At 39.4% G+C, this 27,315-nt stretch overlaps 1 protein-coding gene across 2 annotated transcripts in view; it reads right to left on the reverse strand.

Moving 5' to 3' along the window:
• The window catches only part of LOC126267338 (radial spoke head protein 6 homolog A), a 355,206-nt gene that overhangs the window by 163,667 nt on the left and 164,224 nt on the right, over positions 1 to 27,315 (reverse strand). For both annotated transcript variants that reach the window (XM_049972452.1, XM_049972451.1), the window contains exon 5: positions 4,622 to 4,882. In XM_049972452.1, coding sequence (XP_049828409.1) covers positions 4,622 to 4,882 — 261 coding nt within the window. The remainder of the gene's footprint in view (positions 1 to 4,621; positions 4,883 to 27,315) is intronic.

The following is a 27,315-nucleotide window of genomic DNA, read 5'->3' on the forward strand; positions in this document are numbered from 1 at the left end:
AACCGACCACGGCATAACAGGCCAGATAATTATAATGGACATGATATTTCTGGCCGTGAAAGTCTACATTTTAGAATAATATGGGATATAGTTAAGTCAGAGACAGGTAGGACCAGAAATGAGGAGGAATAAATAGCTCTTAAAATAAATGAAATCCTGGTAACAAACACATGTTGTGTTGCAAACAATTTAAACAAGTATTTTGTCTCTGTTATTGATAACATGGGGTTGTCAGGTTCAGTAAATAATGCAATGGAATATCTGAGACCAGTGCACAGACGTAATCTCAGTAAAATGGAATTGACACTTACTTCACCGAAAGAAATAAAACCCATCATAAAGTCCTTGAAATCAAAGTATTCTAGTGGTTATGATAACATATCAACAAAGTTAATAAAAGAGTGTTCACGTGAGCTTAGCCATATCTTAAGTTATTTGTGTAATCAATCATTTATCACAGGAACATACCCTGACTGGCTGAAATATGCTGAAGTTATATCCCTTCACAAGAAAGGGGACAAAGAAATACGTGTACATAATTTTACTGTTTATTGACTGAGGATCATTAAAATTAATGGAACTCAAGTTTTTTCTAATTACATTTTTGTAATGTGTTTATCTGACATGTTCCACACCTAGGAGGATCCCCTCTTTTGTGGGTCTATGGAATGAATAATTAACCTAATTTAATTTAATCTAATACTACATACCAGCCTGCCTTGAAATCCTCAGCTTTGCCACTGGCACTGGCCAGGGAAAACTTTTAAATATTCTCACTTCTGCCCAGAATATTATTCTGTGGACAACAAAATATTTACAATATAAAAAATTCTAGTGAATATGATAAAATGCCAGCTTATTAAATTAAAGAGTACTATTTTGAGTTGAGTAACATCTCAGTGTATATATGAAAACAATAATTTATCACTGGGAGATTTATAGACTGTCTGAAGATTACTGCAGTTAAGTCACTGCACAAGAAAAGGATAAAAATAACTTCCTGGTAGAGAAAAGTTGCTGAGTCATAGATAGGCACAACAAAAATATTGTCAGCAAGTAAGCTTTCAGCCAAAAAGGGGTTTCTTTACAACCACATTCCTTGGCTGCCAAGGTCAAACTTGGCAGCCAGAGACTATGGCCATGAGTTTTCTTTGCTGAAGAAGGCTTTGGCCAAAAGCTATAATGTGTAACAGTCTTTTCACTGTGCTTGTTTGCCTGTCTGCAACACAATGGGCCATCTTTATGGAGAATAGCAATCTATCCTTCTGATAATATTGTAGATAGTGAGTCAGGAACCAGTCAGTGACAATGAATTAATGGTAATGAGCAACTGCAGCATCACCCAATATGAAAGTCATCAAGAATTTGAAAGCAAAAGAAGACGCATGACTTTTTTACTTATCAGTCTAAACAGTCAACTGACTCTGGGCCTTGTCACTGGATCTCAGAAATTCTGGAAAGTGGTTGAAGACATATGAGAAGCATTCCCAGTCTTACAAAAAGAGTCACACATGGGAGTCTGCCAATTTACTTTCAGACAAGATACCAATAAATGCCAAAATAAGTATTTAAAACTAAAAAACAGATTTGAATGTTACATAGTATTATATAAAGTGCAGGTAGTAATAAAAAGATTTTTTTCAGAAGCAAGACCTGGACTATGATGAAACATACATATCAGTTATTAAATATAACTCACTAAGGCATTTCTTTACTATGGCTGTTAAACCTGGTCTTGCTATAAGGGTTTTCTTACAAGATGACTTACATGAAAAGATCTATCTGAAAATTCCAAAAGTAGGTCCATTTACAAAGACAATAAAAGATACTGGTATTAAAAGACTAAAAAATAACAGTATATAGGTTGAAGCCAGGCAGCTGCTAAGAAGATTAAGATATTTTAATAGTTACCATCTGTGTGGACTATATGCTAATTTTCATTAATAATTCACAAGAGAAGAAGTCTTCAAAGGCAAACTACAAGACAAATTCATGCTGAAAGATCTTGGTGAAGCTATTAACTGATTTGGCATCCTAATCGCTAGGAAACCATAATGAATGTCATGGATAGACGAGATACACTATGTGGAAAAAATTCTCAACAGATTCAGTATGAAAAGTCTTTCATACTGAATCTGTTGAGAATTCAGTACTAACAACACTGAAAAATAGCCAAGTGCTCCCTAACGACATGAGTACAAAAACAGAACAAGTCCAAGTAGCTATGAAGAATATACACACTTTACAAGATGAAAATAGTCAGCCCTAATGTACTGTGGAGCAAGTACATTCAAAATGAATGCTGGCACTTATGATCACAAAATCTCTAGAAAATTCTTGTCGTCATCTGCTACTACAATATGTTGGACCAAATATGAAGTTTTTGTATTTTTTGCAGGTGCGATTATAGTGGAATTGTGAGAATTCAGAATCTATGCTTTGTTCGTTAACACATCTTTCGCATTGCTATAGTGTAACTATGGACTTTTGGGTTATTTTACTGTGTATAATATCTTGTATTAATTTTATCTTGTTAATGTGTGTGCAGTTAATGAGTTTGTTCCAATCAGGTACTGCCTCTAAATTACTCTGCTAATATGTTTCTACTGACTAGACCTTTACATGGATTGGTCCTTACACTGCATGGAGCAAAAACAGATACTACAAATCCACATGAAAGTTGCAACTCATTACAAAAATGAAATATTAATTTACAAAATTACAAAAATTGAAGAAAATTTTCCTATATGTAAAGTATATATATGACACTGAATGTAGTGTTACCAGTTCTCTCTTGCTAGTTGTGGGTAATCCCTTCATAATAAAGGCTTTTGAATTTAAAACACAAGTCACTGCAGGATGTCATCACTTAGTTCAGAACAGACAGATCTCTCAAACATGGAAAACTCATGCCTCATTTCAGTCACTCACAACTGTTACTGCATGATGGAGTACTAATACAAAGAGGCGATTACATTTGAACATGGAAAATCTAAATGATGAGTTATGTCATCTATATTTACCATTCCAGGGAAACCAGGCATGTTTTCCATATACAAGTGGTTTAGTATTTTAACAGTTTGGGTGCAGGTTTAGTATGTGAACAGTTTGGGGGCAGAGAGATGCCAAAATTAACTGAATACTTACCCTATATTGGCAATGTGTCAGATGGCCCTCACAACTGCGTAACATCCATTAAAAAATGTGGTACCTCATGATAGAAGTATGGTATGAGGGTAAATCAATTATTAACTGCAACTTAAGTTATATTTTTGTTTATTTTGGTAGTACTGTCATTTTATGTTGATGACACATGCTTTGTTTATTTGTTATATCTTTGCAATTTTCAAGCTGCTACGTTAGTTTTGTTATCGCTCCTATGCTGTTAATCATGGCTGCTCCACTGTTTATTTGCACCAAAAAAGAGCAATGTTCAGTGATCCATTTTTTGTGGTCAGAAGGCTTATCAGGGACTGAATTTCATTGAAGACTTTTGGTGCAGTATGGGAACAGTGTTTTGCCACAACAGAGTGTCTATGAATGGATTGAAAAATTCCAAAATGTTCGCACAAGTGTTACGCACAATGAAGGAGCTGGACAACCATTTACCACCACAAATGAAGAAATCATTGAGGGTTCACATGAAATGATTCTCTTAGACGATTAACTATTGATGAAGTGGCACATCGTCCGCAGATTAGTAACGGTTCTGCCTATGAAATCATCCACACAGACTTGGGTTTCATAAAGTTTGAGCAAAACAACTCACACAGCTGCATAAACAAATGCACTTGGACATCTGCAAAAAACATTTGAATCACTATTATAATGAAGGGGACAACTTCTTAGACAGGATCATTACTGGTGATAAAACACGGATCTGTCGTTGCGAGCCAGAGAGTAAACGGCAGAGTATGGAATGGAAATATTCCAATTTGCCATGCACGAAAAACTTCAAGATCCAACCGTCTGTTGTTTATGGTTTTTTGGGATGCAGAAGGTCCAGTAATGGAACCTTATGTGGAAAGGAGCACAACAATAAACTGTACATTACAGTGAGATGCTTATTGTCAGGCTAAAGCCTGCAATTTGAAGCAAATGCCAGGATTGCTGTCAAAAGGCGTTGTATTGTTGCATGAAAATGCCAATCTGCATACTGCTGCCCACACTTCTGAAACACTCCAGAAACTCAAATTTGAAGTTCTGGATCATCCTCCATATAGTCCTGATCTTGCTCCTTCTGACTATCACTTGTTTGGTCCACTCAAACAGGCATTAAGGGGCCGTCAATTTGCCTCAGACAAAGCAGTGAAAGAAGCAGTGCATTCCTGGCTCACAGCTCAACTGAAAACCTTTTACGAGGGCATCAGGAAGCTTGTACAACAATGGACCAAGTGTGTTGAAATGCAAGGAGACTATGTCAAAAAATGATTTTCTTGTAAGTTTCCTATTTGATTACAACAAACTTTTATAACCACTTTGTGGATAATAATTGACATACCTCCATACTCTGATAAAGTGTTGTACAACTTCTATGACTTCATGTGGCTGGACAGCTGTGATCCACTCAGATAATCTGTAACTCTTCAGCACTACTGAAATAAATAAAAATCTTGATTACCTTTTGATTTGTGCCTTCACCTATTTTTTCTGGTGGCACATCAGGTGGCTTCTTATACATTGATTTAGGTGGTCGTGGTATCTTTGGTGCAGGTTTGAGTTTAATTTTTTCTTCCTCCTCTTCACCTTCTTCTTCACCTTCTTCACCTTCTTCTCCTAGCTCTGCTTTAGGAACAATCTCCTCAGGTTTAGCCTCTTGTTCTGCCTCTGCCTCAGCTTCTTCCAGTGCTGCTCTTCGTTCTTCTTCCAGCCTCTCTTGTTCCTAAAAATTCAATAAGTATTTGTAACGGGCAACAAATTAATCGTTGTTCTGTCTCATGTTTAAGGACAGACCCATGGCACAGTTATGTCAGTACAAGAACTGAAGAAAAATATAATACTTCTTGATGAACAACAAGGATGAGAGAATAAACAAGAACTATGTTGATGCCAGGGAATGTAAATTGAACCTTGGGCGGAGACTAAAGTAGAGTACAAGAGTTGCAAGGAGTCTGTAGTTATAGAACTTGAAAAAGGCAAAATTAAAAGTTAATTACAGAATTTCGGTTCTAGAACTATGAAGATGGTTTGACAAATTTGGTAAAAAAGCAAGAAAAATATGTGTGTTTCATAAACTTACCTTACTTCTCGACATAGTCTCCTATGAGGGATTTGCACTTGGTCCAGTGATACTCCAGCTTTCCTCATCCCATCAGAAAAACAGGTTCCATTAAACCTTGCAAAATATTCATTGTCTGCAACTATTAGTTCCTCATTTGATAAAAATACCTTCCCAGCAATTAAAAGTTTCAAGTTAGGGAACAGGAAGAAATAATTTGGGGCTAAATGATGAACAGGGTGGATGAGAAACCAGTTCAAAACCCCACTCGTGCACTTTCACCACTGTCATAGCTGATGTTTGGGATGGTGCATTATCCTGACGAAAATTTCTTCCCACCAACCCAAGATGGTGCATTATCTCAATGAAAGAGTACTTTTTTGCATGCCAACATTGGTCTTTTTCCAGACAATTCAAGTTTCAAACTATCCAAAACTGAAGCATAATAGGATCCAATTCTGGTTCTGCATATTTCAATTAATTTATGGGGATTATTCTTTGCAAATCACAAAAGATAGTGGCCATTGCCTTCTCAGCTGACAATATGGTCTTTGCCTTCTTAGGTGCACTTTTACCAGCCTTTGCCCACTGTTTTGGCTGCAGTTATGACTTTATGTGTAATGGTGGATCCAGCTTTCATCAACATTGGTGCAAAAAGTCTTGTAGATTCCAACTAAACACAGTCAAACGCTATGCTGAAATGTTGTATTGGTCAATTGTGAGCAATCGGGGCATCCCACTTCCTAGATAATTCGCCATGCAGGATTTATGCACTCATTTAGTTCAGATGCCTACACTCTCAGTAATATCAAAAAATTTCATTTGGTGGTCTTGCATTACCGTATCATGGATTCTGCCAATGGTTTCCATTGTGGTCACCTGAATTGGACAGCAACAGTGAGCTTTATCTTCACTGCTTGCATGACTATGTTTAAACCCATTAATCCAAAAGTAAATGGTGTTCAGTGATAGTGCAGAGTCTGTGTGATGTATAGGCAGATATAATCTGTCTCCAAGAGCCATGTACAGGGTGGTCCTTTGACCGTGACCAGGCCAAATATCTCATGAAATAAGCATCTAACGAAACAACTACAAAGAACGAAACTCATCTAGCTTGTAGGGGGAAACCCAATGGCACTATGGTTGGCCTGCTAGATGGTGCTGCTATAGCTCAAACAGAAATCAATTGAATTTTTAAAAAAAATAGGAACCCCCATTTTTTATTACAAAATTATGCAGTACGTATTGAAATATGAATGTTTTAGTTGGACCACTTTCTTCGCTTTGTGATAGATGGCGCTGTAATAGTCACAAACATATGGCTCACAATTTTAGATGAACAGTTGCTAACAGATATGTTTCTATAATTAAAATACAGAACGTAGGTACATTTGAACATTTTATTTCGGTTGTACCAATGTGATACATGTACCTTTGTGAACTTATCATTTCTGAGAACGCATGCTGTTACAGCGTGATTACCTGTAAATACCACATTAATGCAATAAATGCTCAAAGTGATGTCCATCAACCTCAATGCATTTGGCAATACGTGTAACGACATTCCTCTCAACAGCGAGTAGTTCGCCTCCGTAATGTTCGCACGTGCAACGACAATACACTGACTCATGATGTCAGGTATTGTCGGTGGATCACAATAGCAAATATCCTTCAACTTTCCCCACAGAAGGAAATACAGGAATGTCAGATCCAGTGAACGTGCGGGCCATGGTATGGTGCTTCAACGACCAATCCAACTGTAATGAATTATGCTATTATTCAATACCGCTTCAACCACACACGAGCTTTGTGCCGGACATCCATCATGTTGGAAGTACATCGCCATTCTGTCATGCAGTGAAACATCTTGTAGTAACATCGGTAGAACATTACGTAGGAAATCAGCATACAATGCACCATTTAGATTGCCATTGATAAAATGGGGCCCAATTATCCTTCCTCCCATAATGCCGCACCACACATTAACCCGCCAAGGTCACTGATGCTCTACTTGTCACAGCCATTGTGGATTTTCCGTAGCCCAATAGTGCATATTACGCCGGTTTACGTTACTGCTGTTGGTGAATGACGCTTTGTCAATAAATAGAAGGCTTGCAAAAAATCTGTCATGGTCCCGTAATTTCTCTTGTGCCCAGTGGCAGAACTGTACATGACATTCAAAGTCATCTACAGGCAATTCATGGTGCATAGAAATATGGTACAGGTGGAATCGATGTAGCATTCTCAACCCCGACGTTTTTGAGATTCCCGATTCTCGGGCAAATTTGTCTGCTACTGATGTGTGGATTAGCTGCGACAGCAACTGAAACACCTACTTGGGCATCACTATTTGCTGCAGGTCATGGTTGACGTTTCACATGTGGCTGAACACTTCCTGTTTCCTTAAATTATGTAACTATCCGGCGAACGGTTCGGGCACTTGGATGATACCGAGCAGCAAACGTAGCACACACCCATTGGGCATTTTGATCACAATAGCCATACATCAACACGATATCGACCCTCTTCACAATTTGTAAACAGTCCATTTTTAACATGGGTAATGTATCACGAAGCAAATACCGTCTGCACTGGCAGAATGTTATGTGACACCACGTACTTACATGTTTGTGACTATTACAGCGCCATCTATCACAAAGGGAAAAAAGTGGTCCAACTAAAACATTCATATTTCAATATGTACTACTATTAAAAGTCTGAAGTCCTGGAACTGTTTTAACTTTTTGCCATTATATTGTACTACTGCAATAGTTAACCAACCATTACCACACAGCGCAGTGTCAACCTTGGTAAAGGTGAAATCACTGGAACAACTCTGCCAAAATTCAGCCACAAAACAATACATGCAGGGAAACATTTAAACTTCTAACAGATAAGGTAAAGATGCCCACTGTACTGTCAACTCTTAATTCTACAGATAGCACTACTACAAAGGGCTCGAGATGTTCAGCAGAGTGCCTGCTGAATAAGCTTCTCCATGATGACAAAAAGGCAAATGACCAGCATCACACAGACTTATGAAGATAAATGGATGACACCTACATAAATGGCTCCATTAAAGTCCCATTGCCCAGCAAAGAAATAGTATTAGCAACAAAACAATTAAAGAATCATGATCCAGATTGTATACACCCAAAAACACTAAAAATTAGTGTTGCGCAGGTCACCCCCTTTCTAACAGAGTTGCTGAATGAAGCACTGCTGCAAGGTAAGGTTCCTGCCATGAGGAAAACAGCAAACATAGTAATTGTCAAAAAACACAGACTCTGAACCCAACAGACCCAAAGACTAAAAGACTTGTTTGCCTCTTGAACACGTTGGCTAAGGTGCACGAGAGGCTCCTGTGTAATTGACTATAGTTACACACAATGCTCTTCGGCATTAGTTCACGTCAGTATGGCTTTAGACTAAAAAGCTCAACAGACAATGCACTTAACCATGTACTGGAAACAACACCGGATATACAAGAAAAATATACAGCAGCACTAGCAATAGATATAGCAGGCACCTTCAATAATCTCTGGTGGCCTGTTTTGTTCACAAGGCTATGAGAGATGCAGACATAAACAGTCTTACAGAATAGCTTACTCAGCTAACGCAAAGATAGGGTGGTGCAATTGCATGCAGGAACACAAAAGGTTATCAAGAAAATAACAAAAGGATGCCCACAACACTCAATCTTTGGGCCAATTTTCTGGGATATTGCCATATAACTGTTCCTAAACAATCTGGTCGAAGATGACAGGGTGAAGGGTATAGTAGTAAGAAGTGAGGGAACAAGGAATGAAATTAAAGATATTACAAAAAATGAAAGGAACTAAAAAAGGAAAGGAATGATGAGAAGATGGATGAAGGGTACTAACTCGTGGCGCAAAATCCGCCCCAGTAGCTGAGTGGTCAGCAAGACAGATTGCCATCCTATGGCCCGGGTTCGATTCAAGGCTGGGTCGGGTATTTTCTCCGCTCAGGGTCTGGGTGTTGTGTTGTCTTCATCATCATTTCATCCCCTTCTGCCATGCAGGCCACCCAATGTGGCATCGAATGTAATAAGACCTGCACCAAGACGGCTAGACATGCTCCACAAGGGGCCTCCCAGCCAATGACGCCAAACGCTCATTTCATTTCCATGGCACAAAAAGAAAAAAATATGAAAATTTTGCAAATGAACAGATTTATTTGATTGTAAAATAGCAACTGGCAATCCACATAATTTTTCAAATTCTATGTAAGGTGCAGCAATTATAATCACAGGAAGAACTTTCAGTCATGCCCTACATTGTACCGGGTGATGAAAAAGTCAGTATAAATTTGAAAACTTAATAAACCACAGAATAATGTAGATAGTGAGGTAAAAATTGACGATGCTTGGAATGACATAGGATTTTATTAGAACACACACACACACACACAAACACACACACACACACACACACACAAGTTCACAAAATGTCCTACAGATGGCGCTGGACAGCAAAACGTCAGTGACTGCGCATGACAACCGTGTATAAAAGAAGCTGTAATGAGATAGAGTATCAGATGCGCCAACAGTTGCAGCATGTTGACGTTACCTGAAAAAGCGCTTTTAGTGAAGCTGTATTATCAGAATCGGGAATGTGCTAGTTCAGCGTTACGATCCTATCGCCATAGGAAGGGGATTCGAACAGGTAAAGGTCCATTGACAAATGCAGCTGTGGCGAGAATGATTTCGAAGTTCGAAGCCACAGGTTGTTTAGACAATAGACTCCGTAATGGCTGACTGAGCACAAGGCATAATGCTGCTGAGACAGTTCAAGAAGAAATGGAAACTGTAGCAGGTTCGTCTATGTACGGGGAAAGCAGTACTCATGCAGTCGCATGTCGCACCGGTTGGTTGGCACTTAGGCATACCCTTCGATGCTATCTGTACAAAATCCATTGGCATCATGAACTGTTACTTGGTGATTTAGTGAAGCGGAGGGCATTTGCAGTGTGGGTGTTTCAAAAGATGGCGCAAGATGAGGATTGGTTGAGTAATGTGTTGTGGACTGATGAATCTCATTTCACACTCCGAGGGTCTGTCAATGGCCACAACTGCAGAATTTGGGCTACCGAAAATCCTAGAACTGTCATGGAAACTCCATTGCATGACGAGAAAGTCACGGTATGGGTTGGATTTACCACATCTACTGTTATCGGGCCTTTTTTCTTTGAGGAAATGCGTGATTCTGGTTTTGTAACTGCTACCGTGATGGGTGAGAGGTACACCGATATGTTACAGAATCTCATCATCCCCAGCCTGGCTGATAAACACCTGCTGGAGCCTACGATGTTTATGCAGGATGGTGCTCCATCCCATATTGCTAGACGTGTGAAAGATCTCTTGTGCGCGTCATTAGGTGATGAGCATGTGCTCAGCTGCCACTTTCATCATGCTTGTCCTCCCAGGTCCCCAGACCTCAGTCCGTGCGATTATTTGCTTTGGGGTTACCAGAAGTCGCAAGTGTATCATGATCGACCAACATCTGTAGGGATGCTGAAAGACAACATGTGACACCAATGCCTCACCATAACTCCGGACATGCTTTACAGTGCTGTTCACAACATTATTCCTAGACTGCAGCTATTGTTGAGCAATGATGGTGGACATATTGAGCATTTCCTGTAAACAACATCATCTTTGCTTTGTCTTACTTTGTTATGCTAATTATTGCTATTCTGATCAAATGAAGCGCCATTTGTTGGAAATTTTTTGAACTTTTTTTATTTTTTTGGTTCTAACACAACCCCATGTAATTCCAAACAGGTGCGTCAATTTGTACCTCTCTATCTACATTTTTCCATGATTTATTCAGTTTTCAAGTTTATACTGACTTTTTGATCACCCAGTAGTTATTTTCTGTCAACCACGGATTTCAAATGACAGTATTTCTTTGTGTATCTTGATCAATTATATTAACATGTGCATATTCTTATATTTTCATGTACATAGTGTTTCAAACATGCAAAATTTCATAGAAGAAAGAAGTTCCAAAGAGTATGAGAATTGATCCATATTAAAAGAAACAGTTGCTACTGAAACATATATATATTTCATGTTAAAAGTCCCTTTGGGTTTGCTGTCAGATCCCAAAATCAACATGAGTCAATATTTCAATGATCCAACTGTCTGCTACTTTCAGGAAAATGGTGCTTCTACTGAGTCCCACTGAAAAGTGATAGCAAGCTGCAAATGTCATCCTGTACAGGCTGTTGAACCATACATGGCACATGCACAGGCCATCACAGTTGGTGCTCTCCGAGGCGGGACTGGTGGCACCATCCAGAACACCGGCAATAATTATATATCACACTCAAAAACTATTAGTGAAACACACAGTCTGGCTGCACCAAAAAACATGCTGTTTTGATGTGGGTCAGTACAGACTTCCACATCCTGCTAAGAGGAAAACCAGAGTTTCTGTTAATCAAAATGTCTGCCAATCTAATTTTAATTGTCTCTTGTAAATGCTATTCCTAAAACCAGAAGTGTTAGCAACTATCATAGTTTTGCCAAATTTCATCCTGTTTACTTGTTTCAGCAATCTTCGGCTACCATCAGTTTTTCTGACCATTGTAGCCTCACATGGCAGTAATGTTACATGCACCTGTCCTAAAGCATGCAGATCAAATGGCCAATGTAAGCTTTCCCACATTGACATGGAATTTTATGGTGTATGCTTTGTGTACCAGAGTCCTAAGGATGCCACTGCATTGGTATGGTGGATGGCAACACTTAGCCTGGAAGTACTGATTGGTGAGTGTTGGCTTTCAGTGAATACTATGCCCCAGAGTGGCATCTCGGTTCTCAGTTTTTGTAAACCATGACATCCACAAATGGACACATTGCATCACATTCAACCTTCATGGTAAATTTAAAGATGGAATGAAGACAGCTGAAGTGGTCCGAAAATCAGTTATGGGTATCATGTCCACGAGGCCAAAAACGAACACATTTCCTGAAGCACATTGGTTGTAAAGCTGAAGTCCTCAGTGTCATAATCTCAGAGCACTTCATAAATAAAAAGGTGACTGTGAGCTATAAAGGACTACCCATAAGCACTTTGACATTCTGTTCAAAAAATTGCCAGTAAATGAAAAATATATGCATGTCAGCATACCATGACAAAGCTTCACCAATTTTTATCTATGGAAAACTATTAACTCAGTTTCAACTAATTGTAACCAATAGCCTGTGAGAAGCAAGACATCAATTGAAACTATGATATACTAAAACAATATGCAATTGCTACAGATTTCATGGGACATCATCAGGATAGTGAGTGTGCAGCCTGGAAAGTAGAGTCCCACATAAAGATTTTATATCATGAAGAACATTTGCAACGCTACTAGAGGAAATTTTTGGGTCCTTAAACTGGAAAAAGAGAATGAATGATGGAATTAATGGTAATGAAACACATTGAACAACCTAAAGTATTCTGAATATTTCTTGCTGTTTGCCTCTAATATAGACAAAATTCAACAATTAATGGAAGAACTAAAAGCACAGGTTTAAAATTCAACCTGGATATAAATTACAATGAAACTAAAATAACTGTAGAATGTATACATAAATAAAATTGTAGAAATTAACACTGCAGCCACAGAACCAGTGGCTGAGATTTTGCATTTAGGGCTAGCAACAGTGACTGTATTGTCAGCAATAAAACTTAACGTACAAGTCAAAATGACTTAGGTGCTCTTTGGCATCTGAAGATATTCCTCAGAATGCAGCTTCCAATGGGTCTGAAACACGAAGTTTACAATCAGCGTTTATTGACAGAGTTATGAAAATGAGAAATGGAAGTCCAGTGTCATGCTCGTAAAAAAACTGAGGGTTGCACAGCAAGATTCACTGATGTATATAGAAGTAGAAATAAGAAAACAAGCCACCGAGTCAACGAAAAGGCTTGCATGCAATTCATAGTCATGGAAATGATTGAAATAAAGACTATGTAGTCTGGACTTGTAGCCAGGCAAATGTATGGCAGATGCATGAAGAAAGTTTTTTTCTGGATTCCAAAAAGAAGGAAAAACTGAGAAAGTGACCTAAAGGAACAATGTGCAATTCTATTAATGAAGATCGTAATGCATGATGATGAACAAAGAAGGCTTTTGTCCTGCAATGGATGTTGGTTGACAGTGAAGAATTTGTAAGTGTTTGGAACTTGGAGAGGAGAGAGTAATCACTTGTGGGAGAATAAAAAGGAAGGGCTAAAGGATGAGAGGCACCCACCTACAGTAAGCACGAAGGAAGATAAAGACTTTTGTCTGTCCTTGTCCTCGCTACGAGTCTTCCCATACTGGAGCCTGAGTCACCTGCCCTTCCATTTTAGTCCTTAATCATCTATTCCTTTTCCCTTCCTGAGGAAAAAACTTATGGTTTTAAAAGATAGGGTAGTGTTAACATTTTGATTTTTATATGCGTTTATCAACAGGACCAAATATTTCACCTCCTAAAGATAAGAACTGGCTCACAATTCTGTCTTGTCATTTATTAGTTTATACAATTAAATTTTTCTTTGCTACACTAAAGATTTTGTTGTAAGACATGCTCCTTTCAGCATACCACAGAATATTACTCATAGTAAAATATGTGTACTTTCTGCAGTAGGTGCAAAACACATCCATACACCCACATTAAGCATATGCCAGAACATAAACAGCCGAGTAATACTCATAGTATGTAACATACGTTCTGTAGAAGATGCAAGATACATCCACACACTCGCATAAATGTTCTAGTAGGTAAAAAGCAGGTTGCCACAGTTGTAGTCTTCAGTCCAGAAAACTAGTCTCATGCTCTCTGTCTTGTACAAGTCTCTTCATCTTTGCACAACTACCTCAATCTTCAACCAGTTGAACCTGACTATTGTAGTAAAGCATCTATTAGTTCTACAACTTTGCTTCTGCCATTTTGCAATATATGGGAATAGTAGCGAGTGATGGTGCAGGGGTTAGGTCATAAGTGTCATATAATAAGGTTAGGCATTTGGAACAGAGTGCCATCAAAATATTGGTTGATTTGTGATTGCACCATAAAATTATTATTGATCGAATAAGTCAAATTACAGACCCAGTTCTCATCTTTTGCTGGAAATTTTAAATTTTCTGCTTTAATGTGAAGAAACCCAAAGCTGAGACTCCTATAATGCTGGTAGTAGTGGTGAGTAGTGTTTAACGTCCTGTCGACAACGAGGTCATTAGAGACGGAGCGCAAGCTTGGGTTAGGGAAGGATTGGAAAGGAAATCGGCCGTGCCCTTTCAAAGGAACCATCCCGGCATTTGCCTGAAACAATTTAGGGAAATCACGGAAAACCTAAATCAGGAAGGCCGGAGACGGGATTGAACCGTCGTCCTCCCGAATGCGAGTTCAGTGTGCTAACCACTGCGCCACCTCGCTCGGTACTCCTATAATGCTGAGTAAGACCTACAGTGAAGTAAGTATTAGTGAAAGAATGTGCAGAGAATGGTTTCAGTGCTTCAAGAGGGGCGATTTTGACATAAAAAAACCAACAAGATGGTGACAGCGAGATTTTCAAAGCTACTGAGAACAATGGAAACAATCACTGGATTTCATTATCAAAATCAATTGATGTGTTTGAGCCAAGCATTGAATGACAAATGGCCACAATACAGTGATAGATATGAAAAGGTGATTTTGGAGCATGTCAAAACTGGACCCCACATCGCAAAACCCATCAAAACATACTTGAAAAGGTTGAAGTAGGAAGTCCTATCTACATCTACATCTACATCTACATCTACATGCCTAGTCTGCAATTCACATTTAAGTGCTTGGCAGAGGGTTCATCGAACCACAACCATACTATCTCTCGACCATTCCACTCCTGAACAGCGTGCAGGAAAAACGAACACCTAAACCTTTCTGTTTGAGCTCTGATTTCTCTTATTTTATTTTGATGATCATTCCTACTTATGTAGGTTGGGATCAACAAAATATTTTCGCATTCGGAAGAGAAAGTTGGTGACTGAAATTTCGTAAATAGATCTCGCCGCGCCGAAAAACGTCTTAGCTTTAATGACTTCCATCCCAACTCATTTATCATATCTGCCACACTCTCTCCCTTATTACATGATAATACAAAACGAGCTGCCCTTTTTTGCACCCTTTCGATGTCCTCCGTCAATACCACCCAGTAAGGATCCCACACCGCGCAGCGATATTCTGACAGAGGACAAATGAGTGTAGTGTAAGGTGTCTCTTTAGTGGACTTGTTGCATCTTCTAAGTGTCCTGCCAATGAAATGCAACCTTTGGCTCGCCTTCCCCACAATATTATCTATGTGGTCTTTCCAACTGAAGTTGTTCATAATTTTAACACACAGGTACTTAGTTGAATTGACAGCCTTGAGAATTCTACTATTTATCGAGTAATCAAATTCCAACGGATTTCTTTTGGAACTCATGTGGATCACCTTACACTTTTCGTTACTTAGCGTCAACTGCCACCTGCCACACCATACAGCAATCTTTTCTAAATCGCTTTGCAACTGATACTGGTCTTCGGATGACCTTACTAGACAGTAAATTACAGCATCGTCTGCGAACAACCTAAGAGAACTGCTCAGATTGTCACCCAGGTCATTTATATAGACCAGGAACAGCAGAGGTCCCAGGACGCTTCCCTGGGGAACACCTGATATCACTTTAGTTTTACTCGATGATTTGCCGTCTATTACTACGAACTGCGACCTTCCTGACAGGAAATCACCGAATCCAGTCGCACAACTGAGACGATATTCCATAGGCCCGCAGCTTGATTAGAAGTAGTTTGTGAGAAACAGTGTCAAAGCTTTCCAGAAATCTAGAAATACGGAATCAATTTGAGATCCCCTGTCGATAGCGGCCATTACTTCGTGCGAATAAAGAGCTAGCTGTGTTGCACAAGAACGATGTTTTCTGAAACCATGCTGATTATGTATCAATAGATCATTCCCTTCGAGGTGATTCATAATGTTTGAATACAGTATGTGCTCCAAAACTCTACTGCAAACCGAAGACAATGATATAGGCCTGTAGTTCGATGGATTACTCCTACTACCCTTCTTAAACACTGGTGCGACCTGTGCAATTTTCCAATCTGTAGGTACAGATCTATCGGTGAGCGAGCAGTTGTATATGATTGCTAAGTAGGGAGCTATTGTATCAGCATAATCTGAAAGGAACCTAATCGGTATACAATCTGGACCTGAAGACTAGCCCGTATCAAGCGATTTGAGTTGCTTCGCAACCCCTAAGGTATCTACTTCTAAGAAACTCATGCTAGCAGCTGTTCGTGTTTCAAATTCTGGAATATTCCATTCGTCCTCCCTGGTGAAGAAATTTCAGAAAACTGCGTTCAATAACTCCGCTTTAGCGGCACAGTCGTCAGTAACAGTACCATCAGCACTGCGCAGCGAAGGTATCGACTGCGTCTTGCTGCTTGTGTACTTTACATTCGACCTTGAATTTCTTCGGATTTTCTACCAAATTTCAAGACGATGTTTCGTTGTGGAACCTATTAAAGGCATCTCGCATTGAAGTCCATGCCATATTTCGCGCGTCTGTAAATTTTAGCCAATCTTCGGGGTTTCGCGTTCTTCTGAACTTCGCATGCTTTTTTCCATTGCCTCTGTAACAGCGTTCGGACCTGTTTTGTGTACCACGGAGGATCAGTTCCATCTCTTACCAATTTATGAGGTATGAATCTCACAATTGCTGTTGCTACTATATCTTTGGATTTGAGCCACATCTGGTCTACGTTTGCATAGTCAGTTCGGAAGGAATGGAAATTGTCTCTTAGGAAGGCTTCTAGTGACAATTTATCTGCTTTTTTAAATAAAATTATTTTGTGTTTGTTTCTGGTGGATTTGGAAGAAACAGTATTGAGCCTAGCTACAACGACCTTGTGATCACTAATGCCTGCATCAGTCATGATGCTCTCTATCAGCTCTGGATTGTTTGTTGCTAAGAGATCAAGTGTGTTTTGAAACCATTTACAATTCGCGTGGGTTCGTGGACTAACTGCTTGAAATAATTTTCGAAGAAAGCACTTAGGACAATCTCGGAAGATGTTTTCTGCCTACCACCGGTTTTGAACAAGTATTTTTGCCAACATATTGAGGGAAGGTTGAAGTCCCCACCAACTATAACCAAATGAATGTGGTATTTATTTGTTACGAGACTCAAATTTTCTCTGAACTGTTCAGCAACTATATCATCGGCGTCTGGGGGTCGGTAGAAGGAGCCAATTATAAACTTAGTTTGGCTGTTAAGTATAACCTCCACCCATACCAATTCGCACGGAGTATCTACTTCGACTTCACTACAAGATAAACCACTACTGACAGGCACAAACACTCCACCACCAATTCTGCCTAATCTATCTTTCCTTAACACCGTCTGAGACTTCGTAAAAATTTATGTAGAACTTATTTCAGGCTTTAGCTAGCTTTCTGTACCTATAACAATTTTAACTTCTGTGCTTTCTATTAGCGCCCAGTCCACGCCACACAGCCTCCGCTACCCGTGTAGCCGCCAGCTGAGTGTAGTGAACTCCTGACGTATTCAGCGGAACCTGAAACCCCACCACCCTATGGCGCAAGTCAAGGAATCTGCAGCCAACATGGTCGCAAAACCATTTGAGCCTCTGATTAAGACCCTCCACCCGGCTCTGCACCAAAGGTGCACAGTCGGTTCTGTCAACGATGCTGCAGATGGTGAGCTCTGCCTTCATGTCATAAGCAAGACCAGCAGCCTTCACCAAATTCCACTCAATATATTCTCCAGACTTTGATCCCACTGATTACTGCTTTTTTCAATCAATGGCACACACAGCATGGCTGACCAAAACTTCCGGTCATATGAACAAGTGGAAAATTGGAATGATTCGTGGATCTACTCAAACAATGCCCAGTTCTTCTGTCACAGGATTAGTATGCTGCCCAAAAGATGTGAGAAAGTAGTGGTGAGCAATTACCAGTACTTTGAATCATAAAGATTCCCCCTTGCTTCCCTCCATTAACAGACTGACTATTCCCTTCTAACTCAGGTTGTGCCCTGACAACCAAATCCTCCTTTTTTGTTTCATAAATTTCGTTTTTGCCCAGTCAGATATCAAACCATCTTCAGCATTCTTCAGTAACTCTTCTTCTTGTCTGCACTGTTTCTTATTTACATTTCACTTTCAATTAGGGGTTCTCTACAGACAAATAATTTAAAAAAATACTTTCTAACTCTAAAATTTATTTTTGATATTAAGTAGTCTTCTTCTTCAGAAAAGGTTTTTTCTAGTGCCAGTCTGCATTTAATATTTTCTCTTCTTTGGTCACTTCAACTATTTTGTTGCGCACATAGTTACACTCAGTACCACTTTTAATATCTCATTTCCTAATCAAAACTCCTCAGCATTACCCAATTGAATTTGACTACATTCCATCATCAATCTTGACTTATACTTTTGTTGATGATCATCTTACAACCTCTTTTCAAGATACTTCCCATTCCATTTTCTGATTTTCCAAGTCTTTTTCCGTCTCCAATGGAAATGCAATATTACTGACAAACCTTGAACTTTGTATCGCTTCTCCCTCAACTTGAACCCCACTTTCCAAATTTCTCCTGTTTTCTTTGCTGCTTGCTCAATATACAGATAGGTTAATATTGTGTCTCACTCACAGTATCTGTGCTTCCCATTCATGTCCTTCAATTCATAAATAGCTGGAATCTGGCTTCTGCACAAGTTCCAGGTAACCTTTTGTACACCATATTTTATTCCTACTTCTATTCTTCAAAATTTCAGAGTGCACTACTGTCAACACTGTCAAAAGTTGTCATTAAAACTGAGCAAATGTTATAAACAGAGGTTTGCCTTTTATTCAGTCTATCTTCTAGCATACATCCTACGGAAAGTTTGGCTTGTGTGTTTCTACATGTTTCCACAACCCAAACTTCCTCAAGCTCGGCCTCTGCCAGTTTTTCCATTCTTCTGTGAATTATGCATGCAAATATTTTTTGACCATGATTTATTAAACTGATGATCTAATAATGCTCTTGCCTGTTAGCACTTTCTAAGTTTTGGAGTATTTTGTGTATATTGTAACCAAGGATACTATGTGGAATAGTTTTGTAACGGTTGGTGTTCCCAAACATCTCAATAATCATCAAAATCAAGCAAAGTGGCAGGTCCTAATAGTCTTTCTATTAGATTATATATTGAATGTTTGGCTGAGTTAGTTCCTCTATTAACCATAATAAATCGAAAAAAATGAAAAAAAAGAAAAAAACCAATGTCCAGTGGTTAGAAGAGAGCCCAGATCATACTCATTTACAAGAAGGGGTCCACAAGACTACAACCAATATTCTTGACATCAATTTGCTGTAGAATTGTACAACATATTCCAAATCCAAATTAATGAAGTATCTTGAACAGAAGGACTTCCTCTATGCCAACCAGCATATACTCTGAACATATGAAACCCAATTCATTCTTTTCTCAAACGACATTCTGAAAGCCATGGCTCAAGGCAGTCAGACACGTGCAGTATTTCTTCATTTCTAAAAGACAATTGACTCTCTGCCACAACTATGCTTACTATTGAAAGTATGATCATATGCTGTACTGAGCAAGATTTGTGACTGGGCTGAAGATTTCTTGGTGGGCAGGGCACAGCACATTATCATTGATTGAGAAGACAAGTAACTTTAGCTGTGCCCCAGGAAAGTGTGTATGCTGTACATTAATAAGCTTAGAGAAAATATAACAGTTATCTCTGATGCAGTTATCTATAATGAAGTACTGTATGAAAGAAGCCACACAAATATTCTCTTAGATGTTAATAAGATTTCCAAGAGGTGCAAAGAACGGTAAACAAAACAAAAAAAGTAGTGTCCTATGACTACAATATCAATGAGTCACAGGTGGAGTTGGTCAGTTCATACAATACCTAGGTGTAACAAGTTGCAGGAATATGAAATGGAATGAGCATGTAATCTCACAGTCACAGATAAAACAGGTGACATATGGGAGTTCATTAGTAGAATATCAGGGAAATGCAATCCCACTACAAAGGAGACTGAATACAAGACATTTGTGTGGCCTACTCTAGAATATTGCTCCAGTGTGTGGGACCTACATCAAATAGGACTAACAGGTGATACTGAATGTAAACGGAAAAGAGAAAAACGTTCGTCTGAGCCATGGGAGAGCATCATATAGTCCCGGTTGAAAATACACTTTTTCCCGGATGAAAATATACTTTTTCCGTGTTAAGTGACAGTATACTTTTTTCCGTGTTAAGTGACAGCATACTTTTCCTCGGCACTGTAAAACGTATCAATCCTTGTATTGTTTATGGTTTTATACACTGATGTAGAATTAGCCGGCACTTCAGAAAATGAAACTCAGGGGAAAAAACACGTTTCGGAAAGATATTTGATGTGCAGCAACATGTACGCTGCATATTTTCATGATACGAAAGTATAAATTTGAGTTCCACCAGGCACCACATATTACTTTCTGAAGCATTGAAATCGAGATTGCAACGCGCTTTCGTAAGCCAGTCAAAGATCATGCCACGTGATCTCGCCAGCTGATGACCGCATAGGACACGTGATGTAATCAGCCAATAGTAAGATCACTCTTAAGTAGCGCGAACACACAAATAAGGAAAGTTAATGGTTTAAATTAATATACATATTGTTGCTGCACGAAAAGCAAAGCTTTGGTCTCAGAGGTTAATAAGCTGCAAGAGAAGCTAAGCTTCCACATACAATATTGATCTCTTTTCCGCGTGTTACACTTTAAGATAGATCAAACAAATGTGCCAGTAAAATTTTTAACAATGATGTCAATTTCTGATCTGGGATAGACATTCTTCTAGATGGTCATCCCCAAAGAGTTGATTTTTAAATGAGAGTCAAACGCTCTGTGATTTAAGATATTCGTCGTACATACTCGCACATAGTTCATCTTGTATAAAGGAAATTAAATTTCAATTCCTGTGACCTGTTAGAAATAAGTTCAGTTCAGCAATTGCCAGAGAGCACCAGATAACAGGTGTCACTGCACTTCCGCAGCTACGATGATGCAGGAAGTCCGTTTGTTCATACATGTAAAACATTAAAAGATCTTGCATTAAAACGAATCTAGTGTAAACAGCTGTCACGTCATGCTCATCGGAGGCAATTTGTTGTTAAGAGGCATTGCTTAGTCTTCCTAAACACTTTGACAAACTTTACTGTTGGCAGACGCTTGTTCATACATGTAAAACATTAAAAGATCTTGCATTAAAACGAATCTAGTGTAAACAGCTGTCACGTCACGCTCATCGGAGGCAATTTGTTGTTAAGAGGCATTGCTTAGTCTTCCTAAACACTTTGACAAACTTTACTGTTGGCAGACGCTTGTATGAGCACTGTGTTTCATTGTATACAGCGCATATCCTTTGCAACTCCCTCTTTTTTTTTTTTTTTTTTTTTTTTTTTTTTCAGAAGCGGGATACAGTATTATTCTTTGTTAGAGTATTGGTTCTTACCTGTCAAAATCCCAAAAACGTAACAGAAAACTAAAACAATAAAAAAATCCTGGAATTTCAAAAGAATTCCCGGGTTTTTCCCAGTTTTCTACTGGATGAAAAAATTCCTGGGTTTTTCCCGGATCTCCCGGTTGTCCCGGGTCATATACACCCTGACAAGGAAACTTTCTTACAAAGTTTCAAGTTAGCACTGTATAAATGTAGATGCACAATAATTCTTTGGGAATCTCAGCTATTGCGGGTGCCTTGTTGGACTTTGAGTGCTCTGTCAGGTTCAGTTCATAGTATCACAACTCATTTTATCATTTTCATCTACTCTCTCTTCACTTTGCATAATGTTATCATCAGGTTTCTCTTTGTTATAAAGCATTCATTCATGCTTTGAGTACACACTGACAGGCAGAAGCAGTCACTGCTAGCTACTTCTGTAAAGTATAGCAACTTAGGACTAGCAATTTAGGACTATGATAGTTACTTCTAGATTTTTTACATATGTAAGTTAGAAGAAAACAGCTATTTTGAAAAAGCTACTTCTCTTTTTATATATTCCTTTCACTTTTCAACCTTCTCTTCTTTGCTTAGTATTAACTTAACCACCCGAGCTCTTGATATTCATATAGCTTCTTCTCTTTTCTAAAAAATTTCTTTACAGTCAAGTGTTTTTCTACAGCTCTGAATCTGTCATCTAACCATTGCTACACTACTATTTTGTACTTTCAATCAGCCTCATTTTTTAAATGTCTGTATTCTCTTTTGCCTGCTGCATTTGCTGCGCTTTTACATTTTCTCTTCCCATCAATTAAATTCAATATCTCACAGGTTACCAAAGGAATTTTACTGGGGCTTGTCTTTGTGCATATTTGATCCTCTGCTGTCTTCACTAATTCATCCCTCAAGCATGCCCATTTGTCTTCTGTTGTATTCTTTTCCACTGTCTCAGTCAATTGTTGCCTAACGCTCACTTTGAAATTTTCAACAATCCCTGGGTCTTTCAATTTATTCTAATTCCAGCTTAAGAATTTACTACATTTTTGGAATTTCTACAGATTTAACCGATGGGGCATAACTACTCTTCCCATCTTCCCCCGGAAGTGTTTTGCAATTTAAAATCTGATTTATAAATTCTGTGTGACAGTTATAAAACATATCTAAAATCTTTCAGTGTCTCCTGGTATCAACCATATTCAGAGGGTTTTTTCCTCATTTTTAAACCAAATGCTTGCAATGATTAAGGTGTTCTCTGTCCAAAATTCTACCAGAGAAAATTCAAATGTTCAAATGTGTGTGAATTCCTGTGGGACCAAACTGCTGCAGTCATTGGTCCCTAGACTTACACACTAATTAAACTAACTTACACTAAAGACAACACACACACCCAGGCACGAGGGAGGACTTGAACATCCGGCGGGAATGGCCGCCCGATTTGCGACATGGCGCCTCTAACTGCGCGGCCACTCCCCGCAGCCTCTACCAGAGCATTCCCCCTTTGTTTCCTTTCCAACAGTCCATGATCTCCTATTATTTCAACAGCTCTTCTTTTTATTACTACCAAATTATATTATCCTATCACAATTAGATTATTATCTCTCTTAACCAACTTAAAAAGTTCTTTTATGTGGTCATACATTCTTTCAATATCGTGATCATTTGTGGAGTTATTTATCATAAATGACTTAACAATCCACAGGGGTACTGCTAGTCCACAGTGTCCAACACGCACAATATTTCAGCTATGAAGCATGTTGCTATTGTCAGCTGTGCCAATGAACTGAGCTTGTGAGGGTGCATGGCTCACTTATATTCCCTCCCACTGCAAGCTGTTCCCACTGTGGTACAAGCCTGAGGGCATATATTAGCAGTCACAGAGACACTTTCATCAGCATCTGTGGCCGCATCAATGTAGCTCCTCTGTCTGCCCTGATCACGAGACCATTGCCCTTGCTGAGGATCTTATAATTAGACCTGGTGCTGGTCCCCAAGTCTTGCTGAGGCAGTCCTGATTGAAATGATTAGCTCTGGTGCTAATTTTGATGGCTTCTCTAAAGACACTATCCCAGTATTTGGAAGTCCAAGACCGAGACACTTCTCAAGGAATCGGAGATCTGAACACAGGTCATGAAGAAATTAGCAGCACAAGGACCTGTACTACCAAGACCATAGAGTCCCCAAAATCCACACATATGGGATACCATAATACCCCATTGACAGCAACATCAGAGCTCCTATGTATCTGGTGGCAACATACGTAACAGAGATACTAAGTCCTTACGCAGATAAATGCCCACATCACACAGGTAATTCTTTGGATTTTGTGAAATGCATCACCAACTTCAGGCTGAAGGACTCAGATATCATGGTTAGCCTCAAAACCATTTAGTTATTCACCATGGAGCCTCTACATGAATCACAAGAAATTGTTTATCAGAAATCTGACATGAAGACCACTGACCATTTGTGTATATCCTAATCTCCACGTATTTTCTGTTTAATAGAGGATACTTGAGCAAACAGAGGAAGTTGCAAAGGACATCCCACACTTGCCAGTGGTTGCGAATTTGCATATGGAGCACTTCAAGGAAGAAGCCCTGACTTCATCCAAATGGAAACCCACCAGTTTTTTTCTTTTATGTGGATGATACATTTGTCATCTGGCTCCACAGAAGGGACAAACTCCTCGACTTCCTTGTACATCTGAACTCCATACATCCCAACATCAGGTTTACTATGGAAACAACAGAAGAAGAACGAGAACCATTCCTGGATGCCATGTCAAGAGAAGACCCGATGGCACTCTGGGACACGATGTGTATTGGAAGGGGACTGATGACCTCAGAAGTTAAGTCCCATAGTGCTCAGAGCCATTTGAACCATTTTTGTATTGGAAGAAAACACACACTGACCTGTATTTACATGTAGTCACCTGTCACCACCCTTTGCAGAAGAATGAGGTACTGAAACTGTAGTACACAGGGCACATACCATCTCAGATGCAGAGAGTCTGCCCCAGGAACTGGAACACCTCAGAACTGTGTTACAAAAAAATTGATACTCAAAATGGCTGATTAAGTGCACCCTTCACTCCACCACTACAGTGCAACCTTTGAAGAAGGAAGAAATCATGGAGGATGAAGAAACCACAGCTTTTATATTGTGCACTGGAGCACTATGAGGAAAATTCAGGCACATACTGATAAAGCATTATGTAAGAGCTGTCTTTTGCACATCCAATAAAACACGGGCTTTATTGGGGAGTGTCTTCAATAACTTTGGTTTGCAGAAGGCTGGGGTAATTCAGGTTCCGTGGCAATGTAGCAAGACATGCATTGGACAGACAGTGTGCACCATCAAACATCAGTGCTGAGAACACCAGTGGCACAGAGTGCCACACTCAACTAATGTACCTCATATATATCCCATACGTGTTTTATATAGGAGTGCATGTTACGAGTAATAGGTTGAAGATGTTGATCCACAAAAAAAGGGATTCTCTCAGTGAGGGCACAGCAACTGACCACAATGAGGCATCCTGGTGGAATGTAAGAGTGCAGGGAGTGGATCAGCACCTGCAGCATATTACCTGTAGTATGCCCTCTTATATAAAAGACATCAACCATTTTCTGCTCCAACTCTCCACAGTTCCTGTTCCTTCACCATCTAACACCCTGCTTGTCCCTTTGATGCCACCTTCCTCTTCATTGACATCTCCAATGCCCACGGCCTTGTTGCTATTGAACACTATCTTTCCCTATGTCAGACTGACTCCAGGCCAGCAATCTTCTTCTTTATCACCGTTCTGAGCTATGCACTCGCCCACAATTACTTCACCTCTGAAGGTATTGCCTACAAACAAATTAAAGGTACAGTAATGGGGATCCAGATGACACTATACTATGCCAAACTATACATGGACAATATACACGAATCCTTCCTAACCATCCAGAACCGCAAATCCCTCATCTGGTTCAGATTCACTGATGAAATACCCATGATCTGAATCGAGGGTGAGGACACCCTATCCACATTCCTCGAAAATCTCAACACCTTATCCCCCATTTGCTCCATGTGATCCTCCTCAATCCAACAAGCTACCATCCATGATATCGACCTGCACAAGGATGGCTCCATCAGTATCTCCATCCGTATCAAGTCTACCAACCACCAATACCTCCACTTTGACAGCTGCCACCCCTTCCACACCACGAAATCCCTTCTGTACAGCCTAGCCACCATTGGTCGTCATGTGTTTAGTTCAAGCAGTCCATCTTCAAATATGCTGTCAGCCTCACTGAGGCCTTCACATATCATAATTATCCTCCTAATCTTTTCCAGAAACTGATCTCCCATGCCTTTGTCTCTCAGTCACCTACCACCTCCCACATATGTATGTTTGGCCACAATGGAACACTCCTCTCATGTCTCAATACCACCCTGTATTAGAGCAACTGAATCACATTTTCCACCAGGGTTTCGACTACCTCTTGTCATGTCCTGAAATGAGTAATAGCCCAACCACTGTCCTCCCCATTCCTCCCACAGTGATATTCTGCCTCTCACAGAATCTACGTGATATTCTTGTCCATTTCTAATCCAACCCTGCTCTCTATCCCTTGTCTCATGGCCCATATTTCTGCAATGGACATAGATGCACAATCTGTCCCATATGTCCTCCCATTATCACCTGAACCACTCTTGTCAAAGGTGCCTTGTATCCCATCAAAGACACTATTGTGAAAATATTTATGTGATCTATAAAGTAAACTAATAACTGCAATAACTGTGCTGCTTTCTACGTGGACATGACATCCAACAAGCTGTCTCTGCGCGAAAGGCCACCATCAAATTGCAGCCAAGAGACAGTTGAACCTCCCAGCTGCCCCATCCCCTAACCCCCCACTCTCTGCCCTGTGCCTCCTTCTTCAAGGTGTACACACAAAGAAGGAGAAAAAATTCCCGGATTTTTCCCTGATTTCTCAGTCAAAAAACGCTTTTTTTCCCATGTGAAAATACACTTCTTCCAAGGTGAAAAATACACTTTTTCCATGATAAGTGACAGTATACTTTCCCCTGGAGCTATAAAATATCAATCCTTCAAATGATCAAGGTTTTATACACCAGTATAGAACTTCAGAGAATGAAAGAACTTGGCAAAAAAAAAGTTTTAGAAAGATCTGTGATGTGCAGCAACATTTATGCTGAGTATTTTCATATTACAATACGCTGCATATTTTTGTATTCATATTACGAAAGTATAGATTTGAAAAGGCATGTTAGTTTCTGAAGCATTGAAATAGAGATTGAAATGCACATTTGTAAGCCAATTATAGCTTATGTCACGTAATCTCGCTAACCAATGATATTCACAGCACAGGACACGTGACGTAATCAGCCAAGAGTGACATCACTGTTAAGTAATGTGAACATACAGATAGAAAAAATTAATGATTTAAATTAATGTTCATAGTGTAGCTATGAGAAAAATTAAGCTTTCACATATAATATTGGTCTTTTTTCGTGTGTGTTACA

Source organism: Schistocerca gregaria, chromosome 4 (assembly GCF_023897955.1).
Source record: "Schistocerca gregaria isolate iqSchGreg1 chromosome 4, iqSchGreg1.2, whole genome shotgun sequence".
In the NCBI taxonomy this organism is placed as follows: domain Eukaryota; kingdom Metazoa; phylum Arthropoda; class Insecta; order Orthoptera; family Acrididae; genus Schistocerca; species Schistocerca gregaria.